Source organism: Aotus nancymaae, unplaced genomic scaffold (genome assembly GCF_030222135.1).
Source record: "Aotus nancymaae isolate 86718 unplaced genomic scaffold, 86718_ANA_hifiasm-v0.15.2.pri h1tg000089l, whole genome shotgun sequence".
Classification (NCBI taxonomy): Eukaryota; Metazoa; Chordata; class Mammalia; order Primates; family Aotidae; genus Aotus; species Aotus nancymaae.
In genome coordinates this window covers 17,987,585-18,008,905 of record NW_026988504.1, presented here as the reverse complement: position 1 = coordinate 18,008,905, position 21,321 = coordinate 17,987,585, and the positions used below count along the sequence as shown (strand labels likewise).

At 48.5% G+C, this 21,321-nt stretch overlaps 1 protein-coding gene across 2 annotated transcripts in view; it reads right to left on the bottom strand.

Moving 5' to 3' along the window:
* Positions 1-5,818: 5,818 nt before the first annotated feature.
* The window catches only part of PECAM1 (platelet and endothelial cell adhesion molecule 1), a 77,277-nt gene continuing 61,774 nt past the window's right edge, over positions 5,819-21,321 (bottom strand). For both annotated transcript variants that reach the window (XM_064369548.1, XM_064369549.1), the window contains 2 exons: positions 13,342-13,364; positions 5,819-7,156 (listed from right to left, as the gene is read on the bottom strand). In XM_064369548.1, the coding sequence (XP_064225618.1) occupies positions 7,127-7,156; positions 13,342-13,364 (53 nt within the window). In that variant the 3' untranslated portion in view covers positions 5,819-7,126. The remainder of the gene's footprint in view (positions 7,157-13,341; positions 13,365-21,321) is intronic.

Here is a 21,321-nt window from a genome sequence, read left to right as displayed (position 1 = left end):
AGCCGGGTGCAGTGGCTCATGCCTGCACTTTGGGAGGCCGAGGCAGGCAGATCACGAGGTCAGGGGATCGAGACCATCTTGGCCAACATGGTGGAACCCCGTTTCTACTAAAAATACAAAAGTTAGCTGGGTGTGGTAGCACATGCCTGGAATCCCAACTACTCCAGAGGCTGAGGCAGAAAAATTGCTTGAACCAAGGAGTCGGAGGTTGCAGTGTGCCGAGATTGCGCCATTGTACTCCAGTCTGGCAACACAGCGAGACTCTGTCTCAAAAAAAAAAAAAAAAGAAGGCTATGTGAAGGCATAGACATACACGTGGAAGAATGCCCTGTGATGACAGAGGTAGTGACTGGAGTGATACGGCTGCAACCCCAAAATCCCAAGGATTGCCAGCAAGCCTCTGAGGCCAGAAGAGGCTAGAGCCGCTGGAGGAGCGTGGCATTGATGACACCTTGATTTTGGACATCTGGTGTCCAGAACTGTGCAAGAATAGATTTCTGCTCTTTTTGGCTACCTGGTTTGTGGTAATTTGTTATGGCATCCCTGAGAGATGAACACATTTTCTTTTGCAGGAGAGGAACCCTAGGATGAGTGACACATCCAAGGTCATGTAGTCGACTAGTGGCCAATCCCCTATTCCAACGAAGCTTCTATTTTTCTTTAAGAATTTTATTTGCGGCCAGGTGCAGTGGCTCACGCTTGTAATCTCAGCACTTTGGGAGACCAAGATGAGTGGATCACTTGAGGTTGGGAGTTTGACCAGCCTGACCAATATGGTAAAACCTGGTCTCTACTAAAAAAACACAAAATTAGCCAGGCATAGTGGCACATGCCTGTAATCCTAGCTACTTGGTAGACTGAGGCAGGAAAATTGCTTGAACTCGGGAGGCGGAGGTTGCTGTGAGCAGAGATCACATCATTGCACTCCAGCCTGGGCAACAAGAGCAAAACTCAAAAACAAACAAAAAGTTTTGTTTTCCAGCATCATCATCCTTTCTGAATGTGGAAATAACATTTTTCTTCTACTGTCAAAGTTCATTTTGAAGTAAGGGTTCATTGCCTACTGAATTAAGAAATATATATGAAGGGACAACTTAGGCGTTAGAAATACTTTGGACTATGAAGTTTTTCAATAGATTTACTCCTGGTTCTTTGATATTCCGAAACATTCCCTTTTTTTGTCTTTTTTTTTTTTCCTTTTTGTGGAGGATGGGGTCTTACGATATTGCCCAGGCAGGACTTAAACTCCTGGGCTCAAGCAATCCTTCTGCCTCTGCCTCCCTAAGTGTTGGGATTACAGGCATGAGTCGCTGCGCCTGGTCTGGCATTCCAAAACATTCTAGTAGCTTATTCCTTTTGAGAAATGAGGGCTACCCCCTTCAAATGTTGAAATCACCATTTGTGGCCGGGTGTGGTGGCTTACGCCTGTAATCCCAGCACTTTGGGAGGCCGAGGCGGGTGGATCACGAGGTCAAGAGATCGAGACCATCCTGGTCAACATGGTGAAACCCTGTCTCTACTAAAAATCCAAAAAAAAAAAAATTAGCTGGGCATGGTGGCACGTGCCTGTAATCCCAGCTACTCAGGAGGCTGAGGCAGGAGAATTGCCTGAACCCAGGAGGCAGAGGTTGCGGTGAGCCGAGATCGCGCCATTGCACTCCAGCCTGGGTAACAAAAGCGAAACTCTGTCTCAAAAAAAAAAGAAATCACCATTTGTTTCCTTATTCTGAGCAGTTTTCTGAAGGCAAGCGAAGTGTTGCTGGGGATGTTGGATGTAAAACTGTCTTTAAAGTAGATCCTTTGGTAAAAAATGTATTGATTGCTATTTTGGGGTTTTAACTGGCATCAGATAATATGAAGCATATGTGAGTTTTAAATTATTTAGAAGTTCCTAATCCTTTTTTGGAACCTATCTCCCTTTAAGAAACTGCTAACAGGCCAGGTGTGGTGGATCACACCTGTAATCCAGAACTTTGGGAGGTTGAGGCAGTAGTATGTATCACTTGAGCCCAGGAGTTTGTGAACCAGTCTGGGCAACATAGCAACACCCTTGTCTCTACAAAAAAATTTAAATATTAGTGGCCAGGTGCAGTGGCTCAGCGACGCCTATAATCCCAGCACTTTGGGAGGCCAAGGCGGGCGGATCACGAGGTCAGGAAATCGAGACTATCCTGGCTAACACAGTGAAACCCTGTCTCTACTAAAAATACAAAAAATTAGTCAGGCATGGTGGCATGTGCCTGTAGTCCCAGATACTCGGGAGGCTGAGGCAGGAAAATCACTTGAACCCAGGAGACGGAGGCTGCAGTGAGCCAAGATCATGCCACTGCACTCCAGCCTGGTGACAGAGTGCAACCCGTCTCAAAAAAAAAAAAAAAATTAGCTGGGCATGGTCATGGGCGCCTGTGGTCCCAGCTTTGGGAAGCTGAGACAGGATTGCTTGAGCCCGAGGTCAAGGTTGCAGTGAGCCACGTTCACACACTGCACTCCAGCCTGTGTGACAGAGCAAGACTCTATCTCAAACAAGACATGGATAAAAGCTATGGATTCTCTCCCACAGAAACCTGCACACCCTCACAACTTTTTGCACCTACTCTTAGAAAATTCTCAAGCCCCACGTCTTACCCCAGCAGTGAATCCGACCAGTCTGCAGCAAACTCGATACTTGCCTCCTCAAAGACAGAACTCAGCTGAGGGGCAGCGGTGGTTTTAAGGCAGAGTGAGAGGCCGAGGCAAGTTTTAAAGCAGGAGTGAGAGTTTATTAAAAAGTTTTAGAGTAAAAACAAAAGAGAGTACAGTACACTTGGAAGGTGGTTAGGCAGGCAACTTGAGAGATCTAAGTGCCCTGCCTGACCCTTAATTTGGAGTTTTATATATTGGCAGGGTTCTGGGATTTGCGTCTCTTCTCCTCTGATTCTTCCCTTGGAACAGGCCGTCCGCGTACCTGGTGACCTGCCAGCACTTGGGAGGAGTGGTGTCCACAGTGTGATTACGGAAATTGCGCGCATGCTCACTTGAGACATTTTCCTCAGTCCTGCCTTCCCAAAGGAAGGTCATATACTGGTTAAATTCCGCCATTTTGCCTCTTGGTGCGCATGCTCCAGCCTGCTTGCCCAGCTCCTATCTTATCCGGAAGCTGCTGATCACCAGATCCAGGTGTTTTGTATCTACTGAGAAACTGTCTTTGCTTGGAGCTGGTTCAACCAATTATTATTTTAGAGAGACAGTTTAACAGCCACCTGCCTATCACCTGATGGTCTACTGACATTCCTGTGGGGCCCTCTCCTGTCCTGCTCATGTCTGCCTAGCTACCTACTCTAATTCCACACTGTGGACTCCAGCTTGAGCTCCTCTGCAGGGGAGACTGTCCTCAAATAGCCTGCTGGGGAGACGTCTCTTTCCCGTTTACCTTTCCATTTGCCCCCGCGGTGTTAGGCAAAGGCTGAAGCTGGCCTCGGTGGCAGAGGGTTTCTTCCCAACGCGCTAATGACGCTGGTGGAGAGTCTTCAAACCGACTGTTCTGGGGAGAGTCCTTGCTGTGTGCCTTTCAGAGACCTTCTCCCTAAGACTCTCAAAGACCGAGTCAGGCCAGTGGGAGCCTGGCAGCAATTCCCAGGGACAGTGGCAGCTTTTTGAGGAGGACTAATTGGCTCCTAGGGCTGGAGGCCACCTGGGTCTGATGGACTATCCCGCTGCCATCCCTCCAGGGCACCCCCCACTCTTTTGCCTCGGGGCCTTCCTGCACTTTCTCCTTTTGTCCTCAATGCTCTTCACCCCACCTTTTCTACCTGGTACCCTCCGCCTATGGTCAAGGCTTTGGTGACACCCACCTTCCTCTTAGACCTTCACGGATCCCCCAGAGTCTGTGTTGGGAGCCCCTCCCATGTGCTCGTTTGAGCTTTTAATTTTCCACCGTGATGCTTGTCACTCTGCTTTGTAATTGGCTCTCTGTTCATCTGCATCTCTACTGGGTTGTGCCTTCCAGGAGGACAAGGGCCATGTGACTCTTGTAATCTTCCCACCCCCAACACGCGGCAGTGTTGGGAACACAGAGCGTGATGAGCACAAGCTTGCTGAGCACAAGCTTGCTGAGCAAACAGACGAATAACTGGATGCCTCTGGGCAGAGTTTCTCAACCTGGCCGTTACTGGCGTTTGGAAGTTGATCATGCTTGGTCGTGGGAAAGGGTTCTGTGCCCGTAGGATGTTTAGGAGCATCTCTGGTTTTTATCCACCGGATGCCAGGAGCACCCCCACCCAGCTGTGACAACCAAAAATGCCTCCAGACACCACCCCAAAACCAATGTGAGACAAAATCACCCAACTGAGATTCGTCGTCTTAGTGAGTGAATGTTGACCTCAGCGTCACTTCACCTCTCTTGAATCTAGGTCGGGGAGTGAGTTCAGTTAGCCAATCAGAGAGCGCTGATGGGGCGACCAGTGTATGCTCATGAAATGGGTGGCTGACCTCTTGGGGCTCCTCAGAAGAGGGAAAAGTTCTACTGCGTGTTGCCCAAGGACAGTTTTAAGTCCTTTAATGACCGATTACCACATGAGGACACAAGAGGGCGCTCTAACTAACGAGTTCCACAGCTGAGAAAACTGGAGCGAGTGTTCTTGGGATGCCTCAGGCTTGGACACCGGGGTTACCGCAGCTGCCCAAGAAGGGTGAAGCCAGCGTCCTGGATTCAGACAGACCTTTTAGCCATTAAATCCACTAAGGAAGATCGCTGCGCATGAAGTTTCCTCCTCGGAAATAAAGACAGAAGGGAAAGTAATTTTAAACTCATGTGTGCTCCACAGGCCGGGGCGGTGGCTCATGCCTGCAATTCAGGCACTTTGTGAGGCCAAAGAGGGAGGATCACTTGAGCCCAGGAGTTCGAGACCAGCCTGGGTACCATGGTGAAACCTCATCTCTGCAAAAAAATTTAAAAATCAGCCAGGCGTAGTGGTGCACGCCTGTGGTCCCAGCTACTCAGGAGGCTGAGGTGGGAGGATCGCTTGAGCCCAGGTGTTCAAGGCTGTGGTGAGCTGTGGTTGCGCCACCGCACTCCAGCCTGGGCGACAGAGCAAGTCCCTGTCTCAACAAAATGAAAAATTCAGTCGTGCTGCATAAGTAAGTCACCAGCAGTAGGAATGAGGTCTTTGCCACTCCCGGGCAATGGCCCTTCTCTGGTGATGGCAAGGGACTAAGGAACTCCCTGGACACAGGGGCTCCGACTGTCACCAGACCATCAACAGAGACGTGAAGGTTGTTAGAGGTCACCTGATCCTTTGACCTCGATCTGCGCCCACCACTCTGAAACTTTGGAAATTGTATGACATTTTTGTGATACAATTTTGTGTGTGTGTGTTGGGGAAAGGAACCCACAGCTTTCATCATATTTTCAGAAGAGTCTAGGCTAGGCATGGTGGCTCACACCTGTAATCCTAGCACTTTGGGAGGCCGAAGTGGGCAGATCACTTGAGGTCAGGAGTTCGAGACCAGCCTGATCAATATGGTGAAACCCCATCTCTGCTAAAAATATAAGAAATTAGTCGGGCGTGGTGGCATGTGCCAGTAATTCCAGCTACTTGGGAGGCTGAGACAGGAGAATTGTTTGAACCCAGGAGGCGGAGGTTGCAGTGAGCCAAGATTGAGCCACTGCACTCCAGCCTGGGCAACCAGAGCGAACCTCCATCTCAAAAACAAAAACAAAAACAAAACAAACAAAAAAACCATAGACCTGTTTGGTTCTCTCTGTGACTTCAGAGGCCCAAGGAGTCCTCAGCACTACAGATGCATGTGGCCCCTCAGAAGACAACATTTCACACATCTGCAAAGAGTAAAGGTCAAATTTATTTAATACATCACCACTAGGGTCCCTGCAGCTGTGTCACTGAGGTAAACAGGGAAAGTGATTTTGGTTAGGTGTGGTTCTCACCAGTGAAATTCCACAGCGCAATAACCACAACCGCTGTCCCACCCACTCAAGACACTGTCAGGAACGTCTTCAGACCTCAGGAAACCACTTCTTTAGCAAGCAATTTTTTTTTTTTTTTGAGATGGATTCTCATTCTGTCACTCAGGCTGGAGCGCAGTGGCGCGATCTCTGCTCACTACAACCTCCCTCTCCTGGGTTCAAGCGATTCTCCCTCCTCAGCCTCTTGAGTGACTGATACTACAGGCATGTGCCACCACACCCAGCTAGTTTTTGTATTTTTAGTAGAGACAGGGTTTCACCAGGCTGGTCTCAAACTCCTGACCTCAGGTGATCTGCCCGCCTCAGCCTCCTGAAGTGCTGGGATTACAGGTGTCAGCCACCTCGCCTGCCCTAGCAAGGAATAAATCTTAAAAAATTAGTAAGAAACATACACATTTTACTTTTTCAATTAAGAATAATATTTGCTGTAGGCACCATCATCCTGTCTTTCAGCCTCCAGCATGGTAGAGGAAAAGAAAAAGGGGGTAGAAAAAAGTTTAAGAACATCTGTGCTTGTTCCACCTTCATTTTCTGTTTGCTGTATTGCCTGAATGAACCTAGTCTTCAGGTTGGTATTTCAAAGGAGGTGCTCCCAAGTAGCTTGGTTTTCCCATTTGTGGAGAGTAAAGTTTTAGAGGGGACAGGGAGGGGGAGGCTGTCTGGTCAGCGCTGTGTATTTCCAAAGAACAAGGACTACCCAAAACTACAAGCCTTTGAAGGAACAAAGGAAAAGACAAAAAAACTAGCCTCTAACCAGGCCATGTGCTAGAAGTGATTGGCTACAAAACAGAAAACCGGTTTCTGTGTATGAGGGCGCATGGAAAACGTCTTTATCTCTGCGCAAGACAAAATATTCAAGTTTCAGAACATCCCAGTGGCCTGTTTGCCCTGGATCTCCTCTTCTGCTCTTCCAATTGCCAAGGATGCTCCAACTTGGTGGAAGGAGGATGTGTGGGAAATTCAACCGCCCCTCTGGATCTTTCTACCCAAAATTAACTCAGTAGGATGGATTTAAGAACCGGTGGCTTAGCCTGAGGAATTGCTGTGTTCAGTGGGAGCAGGGCAGGTCCATAAATAAGTGCACAGAGCTCTTGAAATTCAGGGATCATCTGCTCTTCTCGGAACATGGATGTCCTTCCAGGGATGTACATCTGTCCTCACTGTCTAAGTTCCATCAAGGGAGCCTTCCGTTCTCTGTAGTGACAAGAAACAAGGCAAGTTAGGATCACAACTCTCAAGACTGAAGATTGCCCTGGTGGAGAGAAATGCAACATGGCAGACAGCATTTCTCAAAGAAAATGCAAAGCAGGGCTATTGCCCGCTCCCCGGCCCTGCAGGGGGACAGCTCCTGCCTATAGGCATTTCTTCTTCTCTCTACGCCTACTCTGTAGGGACTATAGTTTTCTGTCCCCGCATACACGTTGCACATCATGTGCACTTTGCGAGGCCAAGGAGGGAGGATCGCCTGAGCCCAGGAGTTCCAGACCAGCCTGGGCACCATGGTGAAACCTCACCTCTGCAAAAAAATTAAAAAATTAGTCAGGTATAGTGGCACATGCCTGTGATCCCAGCTACTCAGGAGGCTGAGGTGGAAGAATCGCTTGAGCCCAGGAGTTTGAGGCTGCGGTGAGCTGTGGTTGCGCCACCGCACTCCAGCCTGGGTGACAGAGCAAGTCCTTGTCTCAACAAAACAAAACGAGAATTTCAGTCATGCTGCATAAGTAAGGCACCAGCAGCAGGAACGAAGTCTTTGCAGCTCCTGTGGCAATGGCCCTTCTCTGGTGGTGGCAAGGGACTAAGGAACTCCCTGGACACAGGGGCTCCGACTGTCCCCAGACCATCAACAGAGACGTGAAGGTCGTTAGAGGTCATCTGATCCTTTGACTTCGATCTGAGCCCACCACTCTGAAACTTTGCAAATTGTATGACATTTTTGTGATACAACTGTGTGTGTGTGTGTGTGTGTGTGTGTGTGTGTGTGTGTGTTGGGGAAAGGAACCCACAGCTTTCATCATGTTTTCAAAAGAGTCTATCCACCAAGTAACTTCATCAAAACCCATGTGCACCCAGCACAGCGTCCTGTGGGTGCCCCAATTACCCACAGAAGAAAGGAAACGTAAGAGATCCGGCTTCTAGCTCCAGTTCTGCCTCTAACTAACATAAGATGTACGCTTTTGATGCCTGTTTTTTTTTATTTTAAAAATGAAGGATTGAACTTAAATGGTCCAACTTAAATGTTTTAAAAATGATATGATCCTGGGAGGCTGAGGCAGGAGAATTGCTTGAACCCGAGAGGTGGAGGTTTTAGTGAGCCGAGATCACGCCACTGCACTCCAGCCTGGTGACAGAGCGAGACTCCATTTCAAAAAAAAAGATATGATCCTACCTTAAAAAGAGAATGAAATTCTGATACATTTCAACATAGAAAAACTTTGAAAACATTATGTTAAATGAAATAAGGCAGACAGGAAAGGAAAAATATATGATTCCACTTATGTGATGTACCTAGAATAGTCAAATTCATAGAGACAGAAAGTAGACAGTGGTTGCCAGGGGTTGGTGGAGGGGCAGTGGGGAGTTAGTGCTTAATGAGGACAGTGTTTCAGTGGCTGCTCTGCCTATGGAGTAGCCATTCTTTTGTTTCTTTACCTCCCTAATAAACTTGCTTTCACTTAGAAAAAGAAAAGGCTCTGGAGATGGATGGTGGTGATGGTTGCACAGCAATGTGAATGGACCTAATGCAACAGAATTATACACTTTAAAATGGTTAAGTATACACTTGGAAGTACTAAATTTAATATTATATATATTTCATGACGATTAAAAAAAGAATTCCTGGCTGGGTGTGGTAGCTCACGCCTATAATTTCAGCACTTTGGGAGGCCAAGGTGGGTGCATCCCCTGAGCTTAGGAGATCCAGAGCAGCCTGGGCAACATGGGAAACCCCATCTCTACCAAAAATGCAAAAAACGAGGGGTGCATGGTGGTGTGTACCTGTGGTCCCAGTTACTAAGAGGCTGAGGTGGGAGGTTCATGTGAGCCTGGGAGGTGGAGGTTGCAGTGAGCTGAAATAGCACCACTATACTCCAGCCTGGGTGACAGAGTGAGACTTTGTCTCAAAAAAAAAAAAAAAAAAAAAACCCACAAAAGGATTCCTGGATTCCTTCTGCCATCCTGTAGTGCCCTTTAACAGCGTCAAATGCTATTTGTGTCACCTATCCACCTATCAGTGCCTGGACGCTTATCTGATGCATATACTGTTCTCTATGCTGGGGTTGCAAGAACCTGTCCCCAACAATTTTATATTGTATGAATTACTGATCAACAGCACCACTATGAAGGAGAAGGTCTAAGAGGTCTTAAAATTAACTGCAGAAGGGGTTCAGAGGCAGTGAAAGGGCTCTGGGCTGGGCAGCGGGGGATTCACAGAAGCAACTCTGGAATCAGCCCAAAGATCAGATTTTGACAAATGGAAGGAGCCCTTGCAGGACAGAAGAGCAGGGCATGCTGGGAGATCCCAGAGTAGAGGGGGCCCCTGGGCAACAGTGGGCCCTGAAGAACAGGCAGCACTTAAATCCACTCTTCTGGACCCTCCACTTGCACAGGACACTCGGCTGCAGGTGGACCTCGGCAAGGCAGGAGCAGGAGATGTAGGATGACCCAGGGTCTTGGAATCTCCACAGCCAGCCTGGTTGGCTTCCTGAGGGTGAGCTGGGATAGTGTCTCCATTTGTTCCAGCCCTGCTGGGTCTGAGGACCCTTGGAGAACAGGATGCAGGGCCGAGGTGCCCAACTAGAAGTCCAAGGCTCTGGCTCCTCCTCTGCCAGGAGAGCCCCATGCAAGTCGGCCAAGCAAGCTGTGGCTGGCCCCAGAGACTGGAGGGCTGCCAGCGCTGGCAGTCACCCTGCCCCATTTCCTCTGCTCTGCCTAGATGGAGGAGGCATGACTCTGGTGTCCAGCCTTTCTGTGGGCCCCACACCAAGTCCCTCCCCAGACACCTCCGCTCTCCCTCTGTGGGGGCAGTCAATGCTTGAGGCACTGTTGCAGAACCAAAGCCACAGACAGGAAGGGCTGGGCCACAGTCAATAGGGCCTCAGGGGTTTTGAAGTAAAGGTTAATGCCCTCACATCCAAGGCCTGGGCTTGCTGTGCTTAAATCAGAAGCTAGCCATCAGCCACCTAAGTGTAGTTGTAAAATTGCCCTGCCTTGTACCCAGAATATAGTGTAAACACCCTCAAAGGTCATTTTGATTTCAATACACTCTGGGATCTCTAGTTCCTGCTTCTAGAAAGTGCTCCTATGGGCACTTCCAATAGCCCAGGTCTGTGCTAGGTGCTTATTTAACCTTTGCAATAACCAGATGAGGGAGTTTATGATTCCCAGTTTACAGATGAGTAAGCAGAGGTCCTGAGAGGCCACGAAATCTGCCTATGGTGACATGGCTAAGAAGCAGAAGTTAAGTATTAACATGGGTCACCAATTCCTAAGTCAAAGCCTGGCCTTGGTTGAATCCTATGTTTTGGGTAAGCAACTGCTACATTCTCCATATGTGGCAGGGTCATTTCAGGACCAAATAAAGTAAAGTCCCCCATCCACACCTACTATTGCCCAAGTGATGAAGAGCTGGAGCCGGGCGCGGTGGCTTACGCCTGTAATCCTAGCACTTTGGGAGGCTGAGGCGGGCGGATCACGAGGTCAAGAGATTGAGACCATCCTGGCCAACATGGTGAAACCCTGTCTCTGCTAAAAAATACAAAAATTAGCTGGGCGTGGTGGCACGGGCCTGTAGTCCCAACTACTCAGGAGGATGAGGCAGGAGAATTGCTTGAACCCGGGAGGCGGAGGTTACAGTGAGCCGAGATCGCGCCACTGCACTCCAGCCTGGCACCTGGTGACAGAGCAAGACTCTGTCTCAAAAAAAAAAAAAAGAAAAGAAAAGAGCTTGAAATCAACCAGCTTTTATATGGTGGTTGTAGTTGCTTATTTCATCCTTAAGAAAATCCTAATGGGTTGCTCTTATCGTCATCATCATCATCATCATCATCACCACCATCTCCACTTTACAGATGAGGAAGCTTGAGCCTGAGGAAGACAGGATCACCCAAAAGGCAGCTGGAAAGCTGGAGCTCCCCTCCTGTCTCCTGATCCTAGCACCTGGGCAGTTTCCTCTGTAGTCCAGCTGCCTGCTGGTCTGCTGGCCTCCAGGAAGGAGGGAGGCAAGCTATAGCTGGCAATTGCCTTTCTTTCTGTAAGAAGGCAGGGTTCTCTCCAAGATGACAAGACTCTCGCAGGTCCAGATTCACCCCTTTCATTTAAGTACAGGGTGTTCTCTTCCACATTATCTGTCTGCCTCAGCCACACACACAATTTATAAACAAGGTAAAAATGGCAGAGGAAAAATGAAGTCAGAATGTGCCATTGAAGCAAGTCAAACAATACCAAATTAGTCTTTGGCTAAGTGGCTATCTCATTGTTAAGATATTTCCTCCAATGTTTTCAGAGGCAACAGCCATTAAACAACTGGGAATGATCGCCAGGTTTGATTTCAGGAAGGAAATCTCCTCCCATTTCCCCGATGGGCAATTCAATTAATTTTCTCCTGACCCACACCAGCTGATTATAGGGAAACTATACCTGCTTCTTTTATAAACAAAACCCATTTGCTTAAAGGTTCAAAATTCCTTTCCCAATGGCTGGAACTCCTGTGCTCCCACCAAATGACTTTATTCTTTTTCCTGGGGGGACAGAACCAGCCATAGGTGAGCTCTCAGGAGCATCCAGGAACAGACTTTGATGCCCAAGGGCCAGCTTCTAGGGAAAGTTCTGTCTGGCCTGGAGCTCAGAGCCTTTGTCCAGAGAGACCCTTTGGATCTAAGACAAAGTAAATAAGTTGGTCCTACAGGGTGTTTTGGGTGGACCCAGCCCTGTTTATCACTGGAAGAGAACACATCTGAGACCTGCAGTGTTCAGGGAGCAAAGACCTCACTTTCCACTCTCTCAAAGCCATTATTGCTGGGACAGCAACGTCACATCTCGGAGGGAGTCTCTGCCGTGACAGAGGACCAGCCACAGAGTATAGAGGCCTGGGCTCTATTCCTCACTCTATTAGCCATCTGGGTGAGCCCAGGCATGCTGTTCTATCAATGGAGGCCTCAGTTTCCTCATCTGTAAATTGGGATCCTTGTCCTGCTGACACAATAGTCTCTGATTTCAGGAGTCAGAGTGGGTTTTGGCTAGAAAAAAAAATATTCATGCCATTCCTCTTTTCCTTAAACACATAGCTTGCTTCCATAAAAAGAATGTCAGTGGCTTCCTGTCTGTCAACGGCATAATGGGCTCTGCTTTACAAGAGTCCAGACGTGGGCAAAACAAAGGAAGCCAGGGGCCCACTGGAAGAGCTAAAGAAAACTTGCTGAAAGTTCTTCCCAGGCCTAAAAGAAGTTTATGCGGCAAATGCCTTATTTGTTAAGATATTAGCTGCCCAGTTAACTCCTGCATTGTGGGGTAGCTCTCAAAAAGGTTAGGAGTAGAAAGCAGGTCTTTGCAAAATTTGAATGCGGGCCTCTGTGTGTTTCATAAGCCCTCCCATTTGCCAAATAGCAGCTTCCTAACTCTATTTCCTACAGAATGAAACTTCTTAACAAGACAAGGCATGTAAGTCCTTTGGATTTAAGCCCTGACTTATCTTTCTCTCATCACTTGTCACTGTGCCGCTCTTCTCCCATCCCACGCTGCTTGAAACTGGTCGTCCCTCACCCCTGCGCTCCTGCTGATCTTTCTACCTCGACGCTGCCATCATTCCATTCATTCTTCATGGCCCATCCAAATGATTCCTTGGGGAAGAGGCCACTAGCCAGGTTTCTCTTCTGTGTTCCCATAGGCTCTGGCATAGCTTACTTTGCTTTATGATAAGTGATCACATGTCTGATTCCCTCATCAGAAGGTGAAATCCTGAGGTCAAGAACCTTGGGTGTCTCCTGCAGCTGATGGCCTGGTGTGTAGGGGGTAATTGCTATCACTGAAATTGCAGTGAGCTGTCAGATGCTCCACTCCTCCAAGCGTAAGCCCCAGATCAGCCTCACTTCCAGAGTCTAGACCCTGGCATTAAAAGAAATGTGTGTTTTGCTTGTTTGGAGCTAAGCACCCTAGATTCCCAATCCCTTCACGTGCGGGCCAGGACGTAATGATAGAAATTGCAGAAGAGAATATTCGAAATCAGAACTGCCCTAGGCTAGTCAGAGAAGCCCAAGGCTCCTGGTCTGAAACAGACTAGGGAGGGGGGAAGAATTTGTGGGAATGCAGGACCTGGGTGAGTCTGGAAATATTTCACCATTCAGTGGAGTACTTTTAAGTATAATGTATATGAAATGTATACTTACAGAGTATCTGTTTTCCACGGCATCTGCAAAACAAAGAATGGCATGGCAGTGAGCAATGCAAAGAACCCAGTTCAACTGCCCCAATAATGTTGCAGGGGCTGGAGCAGGCTGAGACTAGAGGGAGGAGGAGAGAGCCAGGAGACGTCAGCTCACAGGCACACTTAGAGGTTTATGGCTCCTTTGTGCAAAGACAGGTTCCTCGGGACCCTCTACTGCCAGATGACAAGCATATAAAGCCCCTGGCACGTCATTTAACATTTCCCTTTTTTTTTTTTTTTTTTGAGACAGTCTCGCTTTGTCACCTAGGCTGGAATGCAGTGGCGCCATCTCAGCTCACTGCAACCTCCGCCTTCGGGATTCAAGCAATTCTGCTGCCTCAGCCTCCCAGGTAGCTGGGACTACAGATGTGCACACCATGCCTGGCTAATTTTTATGTATTTTTAGTAGAGACAGGGTCTTGCCATGTTGGCCAGGCTGATCTCGAACTCCTGGCCTCAGGTAATCTGCCAACCTCGGCCTCCCAAAGTGCTGGGATTACAGGCATGAGTCACCACATCTGGCCTTGTTTAACATTTTAAACAATTTTTTTTAAATGTAGTAGCATGGCTGGGCAAGGTGGCGCATGCCTGTAATCCCAGCACTTTGTGAGGCTGAGGCAGGCAGATCATCTGAGGTCAGGAGTTTGAGACCAGCCTGCCAGGCTGGCCAACATGGCAAAACCCCATCTCTACTAAAAATACAAAATTAGCCAGGCGTGGTGGCCAGTGCCTGTAGTCCCAGCTACTCAGGAGGCTGAGGCAAGAGAATTGCTTGAACCCAGGAGGTGGAGGTTGCAATGATCTGAGATGGCACCACTGCACTCCAGCCTGGATGACAGAGTGAGACTCTGTCTCAAAAAATAATAATAATAAAATAAAATTAGTAGCACATGTTTTTTTAAGAAAAAAAGAGAAAAGTATGGGAAAGTAGGAAGTAGCAGATAAAAATGACCTCTGGCCTCATTCTCCAAACCCTGTTGATGGTTTTTTTTCCTAGTCATTTTCCACTATGATTAGGCTTTTTTGGGGGGTGGGGCAGGGGGGAACAGTTATAATTACATAGTATATGCCATTTTATAACTTAACTTTTCACATAACATGACTTTATGAACTTTTTCTGGTAACTTCTGAAGCATAATTGTCCAATTAGCTACTAAACAATTGTTAAATGGGTGTGCCACTATTGACTTCACTAATTCCTTACTTTAAAAATGTAGGTTCTTTCTAAGTTTTTGCTCTTTTCAGTAGCAGCATCAGTGTCCTCTTTGAGAATAAAGCTATTTCTAGATTTCATACTATTTTGTCCATCCCATCCCAGGAGCGGGCTCAACAGAGCAGGAGGCAGAAACACTGCCAACGCTCTTAGTAGATCTGAGCAACTAAGGGCTACAGCCACCACTTCCTTTCCCGTTCCCCTCCGGATCTCCTCTCAACTGCCCAGAAGCCCACGCCACTTCCTTCTTCTTTATTTTATTTTTTTGTGAGATAGAGTATAGCTCTGTCGCCCAGGCTGGTGTGCAGTAGCACAATCTCAGCTCACTGCAACCTCCATCTCCTGGGTTCAATCAACTCTCCTGTCTCAGCCTCCCGAGTAACTGGGATTACAGGTGTCCACCACCACACCTGGCTAATTTTTGTATTTTTAGTAAAGACGGGGTTTTGCCATGCTGGCCAGGCTGGTCTCAAACTCCTGACCTGAGATGATCCACCCACCTTGGCCTCCCAAAGTGCTGGGATTACAGGAGTGAGTCACTGCACCCAGCCTCACACCACCTTCCTGCCAGACGGCATGCTGTGTCTGCCTGGCCCTGACAGTCTGCAGTTGTGCAAATGGCCCCAACCAGACATCAGCAGGAGGAGAGCGAGGATGGGTGAAAAAAGCCAATGAAAGCAGGAAGCACTGCATGGGCGGTGGGTGGTCCCTGCCTGCATTCGTTAGAGATGGTCTTCCCCACAAAAGGCAAGCAAGGGATACGGCTTGCCCTTTTGGACAGGACCAGGCCCCCACTGAATGGTCAGTGGCCCAGATGTTGAGACAGATCCCCTAACAGCTGACTATGGACATTGATATGAAGGCAGAGAAGTCATGGGGACCTCCCAGGCTGCCTGGGAGAGGTCCTAAGAGAAGATGTGGTCATTGGGATGGTTGCTGTTCTTTTTTTTTTTTGAGATGGAGTCTTGCCCTGTTGCCCAGGCTGGAGTGCAATGGCACAATCTCGGCTCACTGCAACCTCCGCCTCCCGGGTTCACACGATTCTCCTGCCTCAGCCTCCTGAGTAGCTGGCGCGTGCTACCACACCCAGCTTTTTTTGTATCTTTAGTAGAGACGGGGTTTCATCATGTTGGCCAGGCTGGTCTCGAATTCCTAAGCTCATGATCCGTGCGCCTCGGCCTCCCAAAGTGCTGGGATTACAGGCGTGAGCCACCGCGCCCAGCTGGTTGCTGTTCTTGAAGGTGGTGAAGGGAATGGTGGGAGGACATAAGTAAGTCCTCAGTCTTATTGAGAAAAGCAGGGCAAGGGGCCTCAGTGTAGACCCAGCTCCAAGCTCAAATACAGTCCCTCCAGGATCTCGGGCAGGCTCAGGACCCATCTGTCGTGGCAGGGGCCACAACCCTCTGTTTCTCTACTTTAGAAATATCCTGTTTCCCCAAGTCCACCTCACCCTAACACCCTGTCTTATCACAAGTCCACTGCGCCTCCCCAATAGATGGAACAGAGCCAGAAGTTCCTCAGGGGCCCTTTTTCTGTCCTGGCAGGGTCAACAGCCAAATGATGAATCAGCCCCAACGGTAATATGGGGCCATTGTGTCCACTTCCACGCATTGAGCGAGGTTGGGGACAACACCCCCAACGCAAATCTAACCTGCAAGGACCCGAAGGACCCCGTGATTCCTGGATCCTAGTCCCAAGGGCTCTGGAACCTCTTTCCCAACAGGAAAAGAACCTCAACTCTGCATTTCCTAAAGCAATTTGAAGACGAAATGCTAAAAACTCAAATACTGATGGAACACTAACTCCGTGCACACTTGCAGTCCTCATTTCTTTTTGGTAATACAGCAATCACCACTAAAGTAGAATTTGAGGCAGCATCCATTTTCTCATGGGGGTACTTTTTTTTACCATCTTGCACGCTGAAGTAGGAAACGCCTCTCTAGGGGCAGGGTTGGCAGTGCCCTCTGGCCTCACTGGCTGTGGGCCTCGCAGGATGGGTGGGGACTGACCCTCAAGTGCTCTTCTCTTCCTCCCATGGGAGACTTGGCACAGAGGCCTCCTTTTCTTTGGTTCTTTCTCAACCATTTCCTGTCACGGCTACCCTCGGCTCAGCCACTCCTGGTATGCTGGGTGGCAGGGGATGAAGTGAGGACCAGGGTTTCTGCCTCCTTAAGAAACACCCTGGAAGTTTGAATTCCAGGCAAATAGAAAGTAGAAGGTAGGCTGGGCATGGTGGCTCAAGCCTGTAATCCCAGCACTTTGGGAGGCTGAGGTGAGCAGATCACTTGTGACCAGCAGTTCGAGACCAGCCTGGCCAATATGGCGAAACTCCATCTCTGCTAAAAATACAAAAATTAGCTGGGCATGCTGGTGCATACCTTTAATCCCAGCAACCTGGAAGGCTAAGGCGTGAGATCATGCCACTGCACTCCAGCCTGGGTGACAGAGCAAGACTCAGTCTCAAAACAAAACCAACAAAGTAGAAGATGGATCATCGAGTGAGCAGATTCCATGATGGGGAAGTGGGCCCCTCTGACTCAAAACGCATGGCTGGTGCCCAGAGCAAGACTCGGCACCTATCCAGAGCCACAGTAATCAGGTGGGATTGCCCCACGTCACCTCCCAAGACAGAGGGCAGGCAAGAGCTGGCATTGGAGAGGAAAACCATCTCTCCTGTTGGAGTCATCGCAGGAGGTGACTTCCTCCAGCCCGGGTCTCTCCATGTTGGGCCTGTTGACATTTTGGGCTGGATGGTGTTTTGTGGTGGGGATGGGGCTGTCCTGTGCATTGTCGCATGTTTAGTGACATCCCTGGCCTCTATCCATGAGACGCAGTGGCATTGTCTTCTCTGTCCACCACGCTATGACAACCAAAAGTGTAGTACTTAGTGCCACTGAGCTGGACACTTAGACTTAAAATGGTAAATTCTGTGTGATACGTGCTTTACCAAAATTTTTAAAATAAAATTGTAAAAAGTAAAAAAAAAAAAAAAGTAGGCTGGGCACTATAATCCCAGCACTGGCTGAGGTGGGCAGATTGCTTGAGCTCAGGAGTTTGAGACCAGCCTGCCCAATGTGACGAAACCCTGTCTCTACTCTAAAAATAATAATAATAAAAATTGCTGAGTGCAGTGGTGCACGCCTACAGTCCCAGCTGAGTCAGAGGGGCCCATTTTGGGAAGCAGAAGTTGCAGTGAGCCAAGATTGCGCCACTGCACTCCAGCCTGGGTGACAGAGAGAGACCCTGTCTCAAAAAAAAAAAAAAAGTGGAGAAAAAAAAAGCATAGTGTGGAATTCTACCGTATATATCTAGGCCGTAGAGAGTCAATAGGGAAACTGAGACGCACACGATCCCTGCCAGTGCTGTGTCCATCCTCTAACATGGGGAGGCAGCTGAGTGTAAGGAGGCCTCATGATACAATAGTTTTTTAAAAAAGTAGACAGAGTTCTCCAGTTATGCTGATAACATGAAACCTAGACTAAGAAAGATGGAACACAGAGGAGAATGCAGTCAAATTGGTTTGGCAAGAAACAACTGACAGCAATTGGTAAAAAACCAATTGGCTGCGAGAAAGAAAGAGAGGGAACAGGAAGGCTTTGAAGAGTGTGGCTTCAGCCAGGTTCCCTGGGTTCTATCCCTGCTCTGCCACTGGCTGTGGAGCAAGGACAAGTTTTTTAACCTCTGGGCCTGTTTCCCCACGTGGAGAGCAAGAATAACAGTAGAACCCCCATCAAGTGTATGATGATCTTGAGGATTAAGGCAGGGCTCCGAGTGTCTCACACCCAGGGAGTGCTCAATACATATTAGCTGTAACTGTGACCGAGGAGGAAGGAACTCTCCCAACCACAGGAGAATCAGAGTATAGGGAGAACAAAATCAACAGAACAGAAGTCTGCAGTCTATAGAGGTGAGATAGTATCCAGAGGAAAGAGCTGCTGGAGAATTTGGCAATGATGAAGAATCTGGGGATGGTTATGATGATAATAAGAAATGATAATCTGGCCAGGTGTGGTGGCTCATGCCTGTAATCCCAGCACTTTGGGAGGCCGAGGCAGGTGGATCACCTGAGGTCTGGAGTTCAAGGTCAGTCTGGCCAACATGGTGAAATGTTGTCTCTACTAAAAATATGAATAAAATTAGCCAGGCATGGTGGCAGTACCTGTGGTCCTAGCTACTCAGGAGGCTGAGTAAAGGAATAAAGAAAAGGAATCAGCCATGTCCTGCGGGCTTCTCTCCTCAAGGAAGCCCTGAGAAACAGGAAACCCCTTGGCTTCCAGGACCCGAGGCTTCTAGGTGACTTGGAGGCACAGCTGTAGGCAGCTGCAGTCAAGGGCTATGGCCCTTGCAAAACCCAGGGCTCTTTCTACCTTCACTCCTGGACAGGTTAGAGACCTGGGTTCTCTAACATCTGCCAGGTTAGAGACCAGGTTGCGGGAGGGACAGAACCCTAACTGACGCCAGGTGGCCCAGGTGGTGCCGTGGGAGCGTCCTGGCCTGGGAGTCAGGGGACTGCTCTAGAAGTACCCTGGGCAAGACACTGAACTCTATATAGGGCTCAAGCTCCTCCTGTGTTGTGAAACTGAAATTGATTAAATGCTCATTCTGTGGCAGGGATAATACAGTGACTTGGGGATAACCAGCACAGTCTCCCACGGTCCTATCTCATTGAACCACATTTGCATTTAATAGTTGAAGAAACTGAGTCTCCGAGGGGTTAAGACACCTTGGTCAAAGTCACACAGCTGGTAGGTGACTGCCCCAGGACAGGGACTGGGATGTCTCCCAGCAAAGCCTGTGCTCTACACCACTTCAAATCCTACCAGAAGGTTTTTTTTTTTTTTTAAAGATGGGGTTTCACCATGATGGCCAGTCTGGTCTTGAACTCCAGACCTCAGGTGATCCACCCACCTTGGCCTCCCAAAGTGCTAGGATTACAGGCGTGAGCCACCGCGCCCGGCCCTGAGGGGGTTCTACGATGCCTATGGTTTCAACCTGAGGGAGGGGTCAGGTTCCAACAGCCCAGACTGAGTAATCCAGAACCAGCCTGGAGACCCAGAGAGAACCCACTTGAACAGCCAGCTGCCCTAAAGCAGATGAAGCAGATGTAGGAAATCAGAACATGTCACCGCAAAATATACCCCTTTGGCATAAGGACTATTCTGAGCTGGATATAAATGAAAGTTCAGATGTAGAAAGAAGTCTTCCCAGAGCTTCCTTATCTGACTAAAAGCAGAAACTACTTCTTCCTTTTTTTTTTTTTTGAGACAGATTAGAGAGACTCTTTTTCTCCTGTTAATCTGTCTTGTCTAATTTGCAGGGCCCCATCAAAAAACCTAGGAAAGTAAAGGAAAAAAGTTAAATGTTTTGGAACCCAACAGTCTCACTCTGTTACCCAGGCTGGAGGGCAGCGGCACAATCACAGTTCACTGCAGTCTCCACCTTCCAGGCTCAAGCTATCCTCCTGCCTCAGTCTCCTGAGTAGCTGGGACTACAGGCACATACCACCACGCCCAGCTAATGTTTGTTTTCCTATTAACTTTTTTAATTTTTTAAAACTTTTTAGAAAAGATGGGGGTCTCACTATGCTGCCCAGGCTGATCTCAAATTCCTGGGCTCAAGTGATCCTTTCACCTCAGCCTCCCAAAGTGCTGAGATTACAGGCATGAGCCACCATGAGCCCTAGAAGCAGAAGCTCCTAAGAAAAGAGGACTGCTGTAAATCCCCCCATGGAAGCTTTGTGGCCACCTGGTTCGCTTTCCCAGTTTGCCACCCTCAGAAGCCAAAAACCATTTTTCCTTTGTCTTGTCATTTCTCTACAAATGTATTGCTCTTTGTTAAGATGCTTTATATATTTTTTTAAAAAATTGTTTTGAGATGGAGTTTCATTTTTGTTGCCTAGGCTGCAGTGCAGTGGCGTGATCTCAGCTCACTGCAACCCCCACCTCCCTGGTTCAAGCAATTCTCCTGCCTCAGCCTCCTGAGTAGCTGGGATTACAGGCACCCGCCACCATGCCTGGATAATTTTTTTGTATTTTTAGTAGAGACAGGGTTTCACCATGTTGGCCAGGGTGGTCTCGAACTCCTGGCCTCAGGTGATCCACCCACCTTAGCCTCCCAAAGTCCTGGGATGACAGGCGTGAGACACTGCGATGGCCTAAGATGTTTTATAGACCCAAGCTCTAACCGCCCCTTTGAGTTACTCATCATTGATGTTTCTCCTGCGTGATTTGCATTATGTATGGTAATAAACTCTGTTTTTATCTTGTTGATCTGCATCTAATTCGAAGGGCCCCAGTCTGAGCATTTAGGTGAATAAAGGAAAAAAAAGTTAAGTTTTCTCTTATACAGACTCTAGAATCCACACTGAGGTGCCCTTCACCACCTATAGAGAAGGGCAACCAGCAAGCAACCAGAAACCTCAGATGACCACAGACCTCACTGGAGGCCTCGAGGCAGAGGTGGTAAGGAGCTGGCCTCCTGCAGTGGGGACCCCTGCAGCTTCCACCTTCTACCACACCCCTTCCCCAAACCGAAGGCAGTAGCCTCAGTGGTCAGGAGTGTGGAGTCCACTCTGGGGAGGGACGATTCTCAGGGGCCTGCTTGCTGCGTGATCTCAGGCAAGTGTCTTAACCCCTGTATGCCTTAGTAGCCTCCACTGTAAAATGAGATTTGTCATGAATCCCATTGACAAATCCCACTGAAAGAGACGACGTACTTAGACCGCTTGGC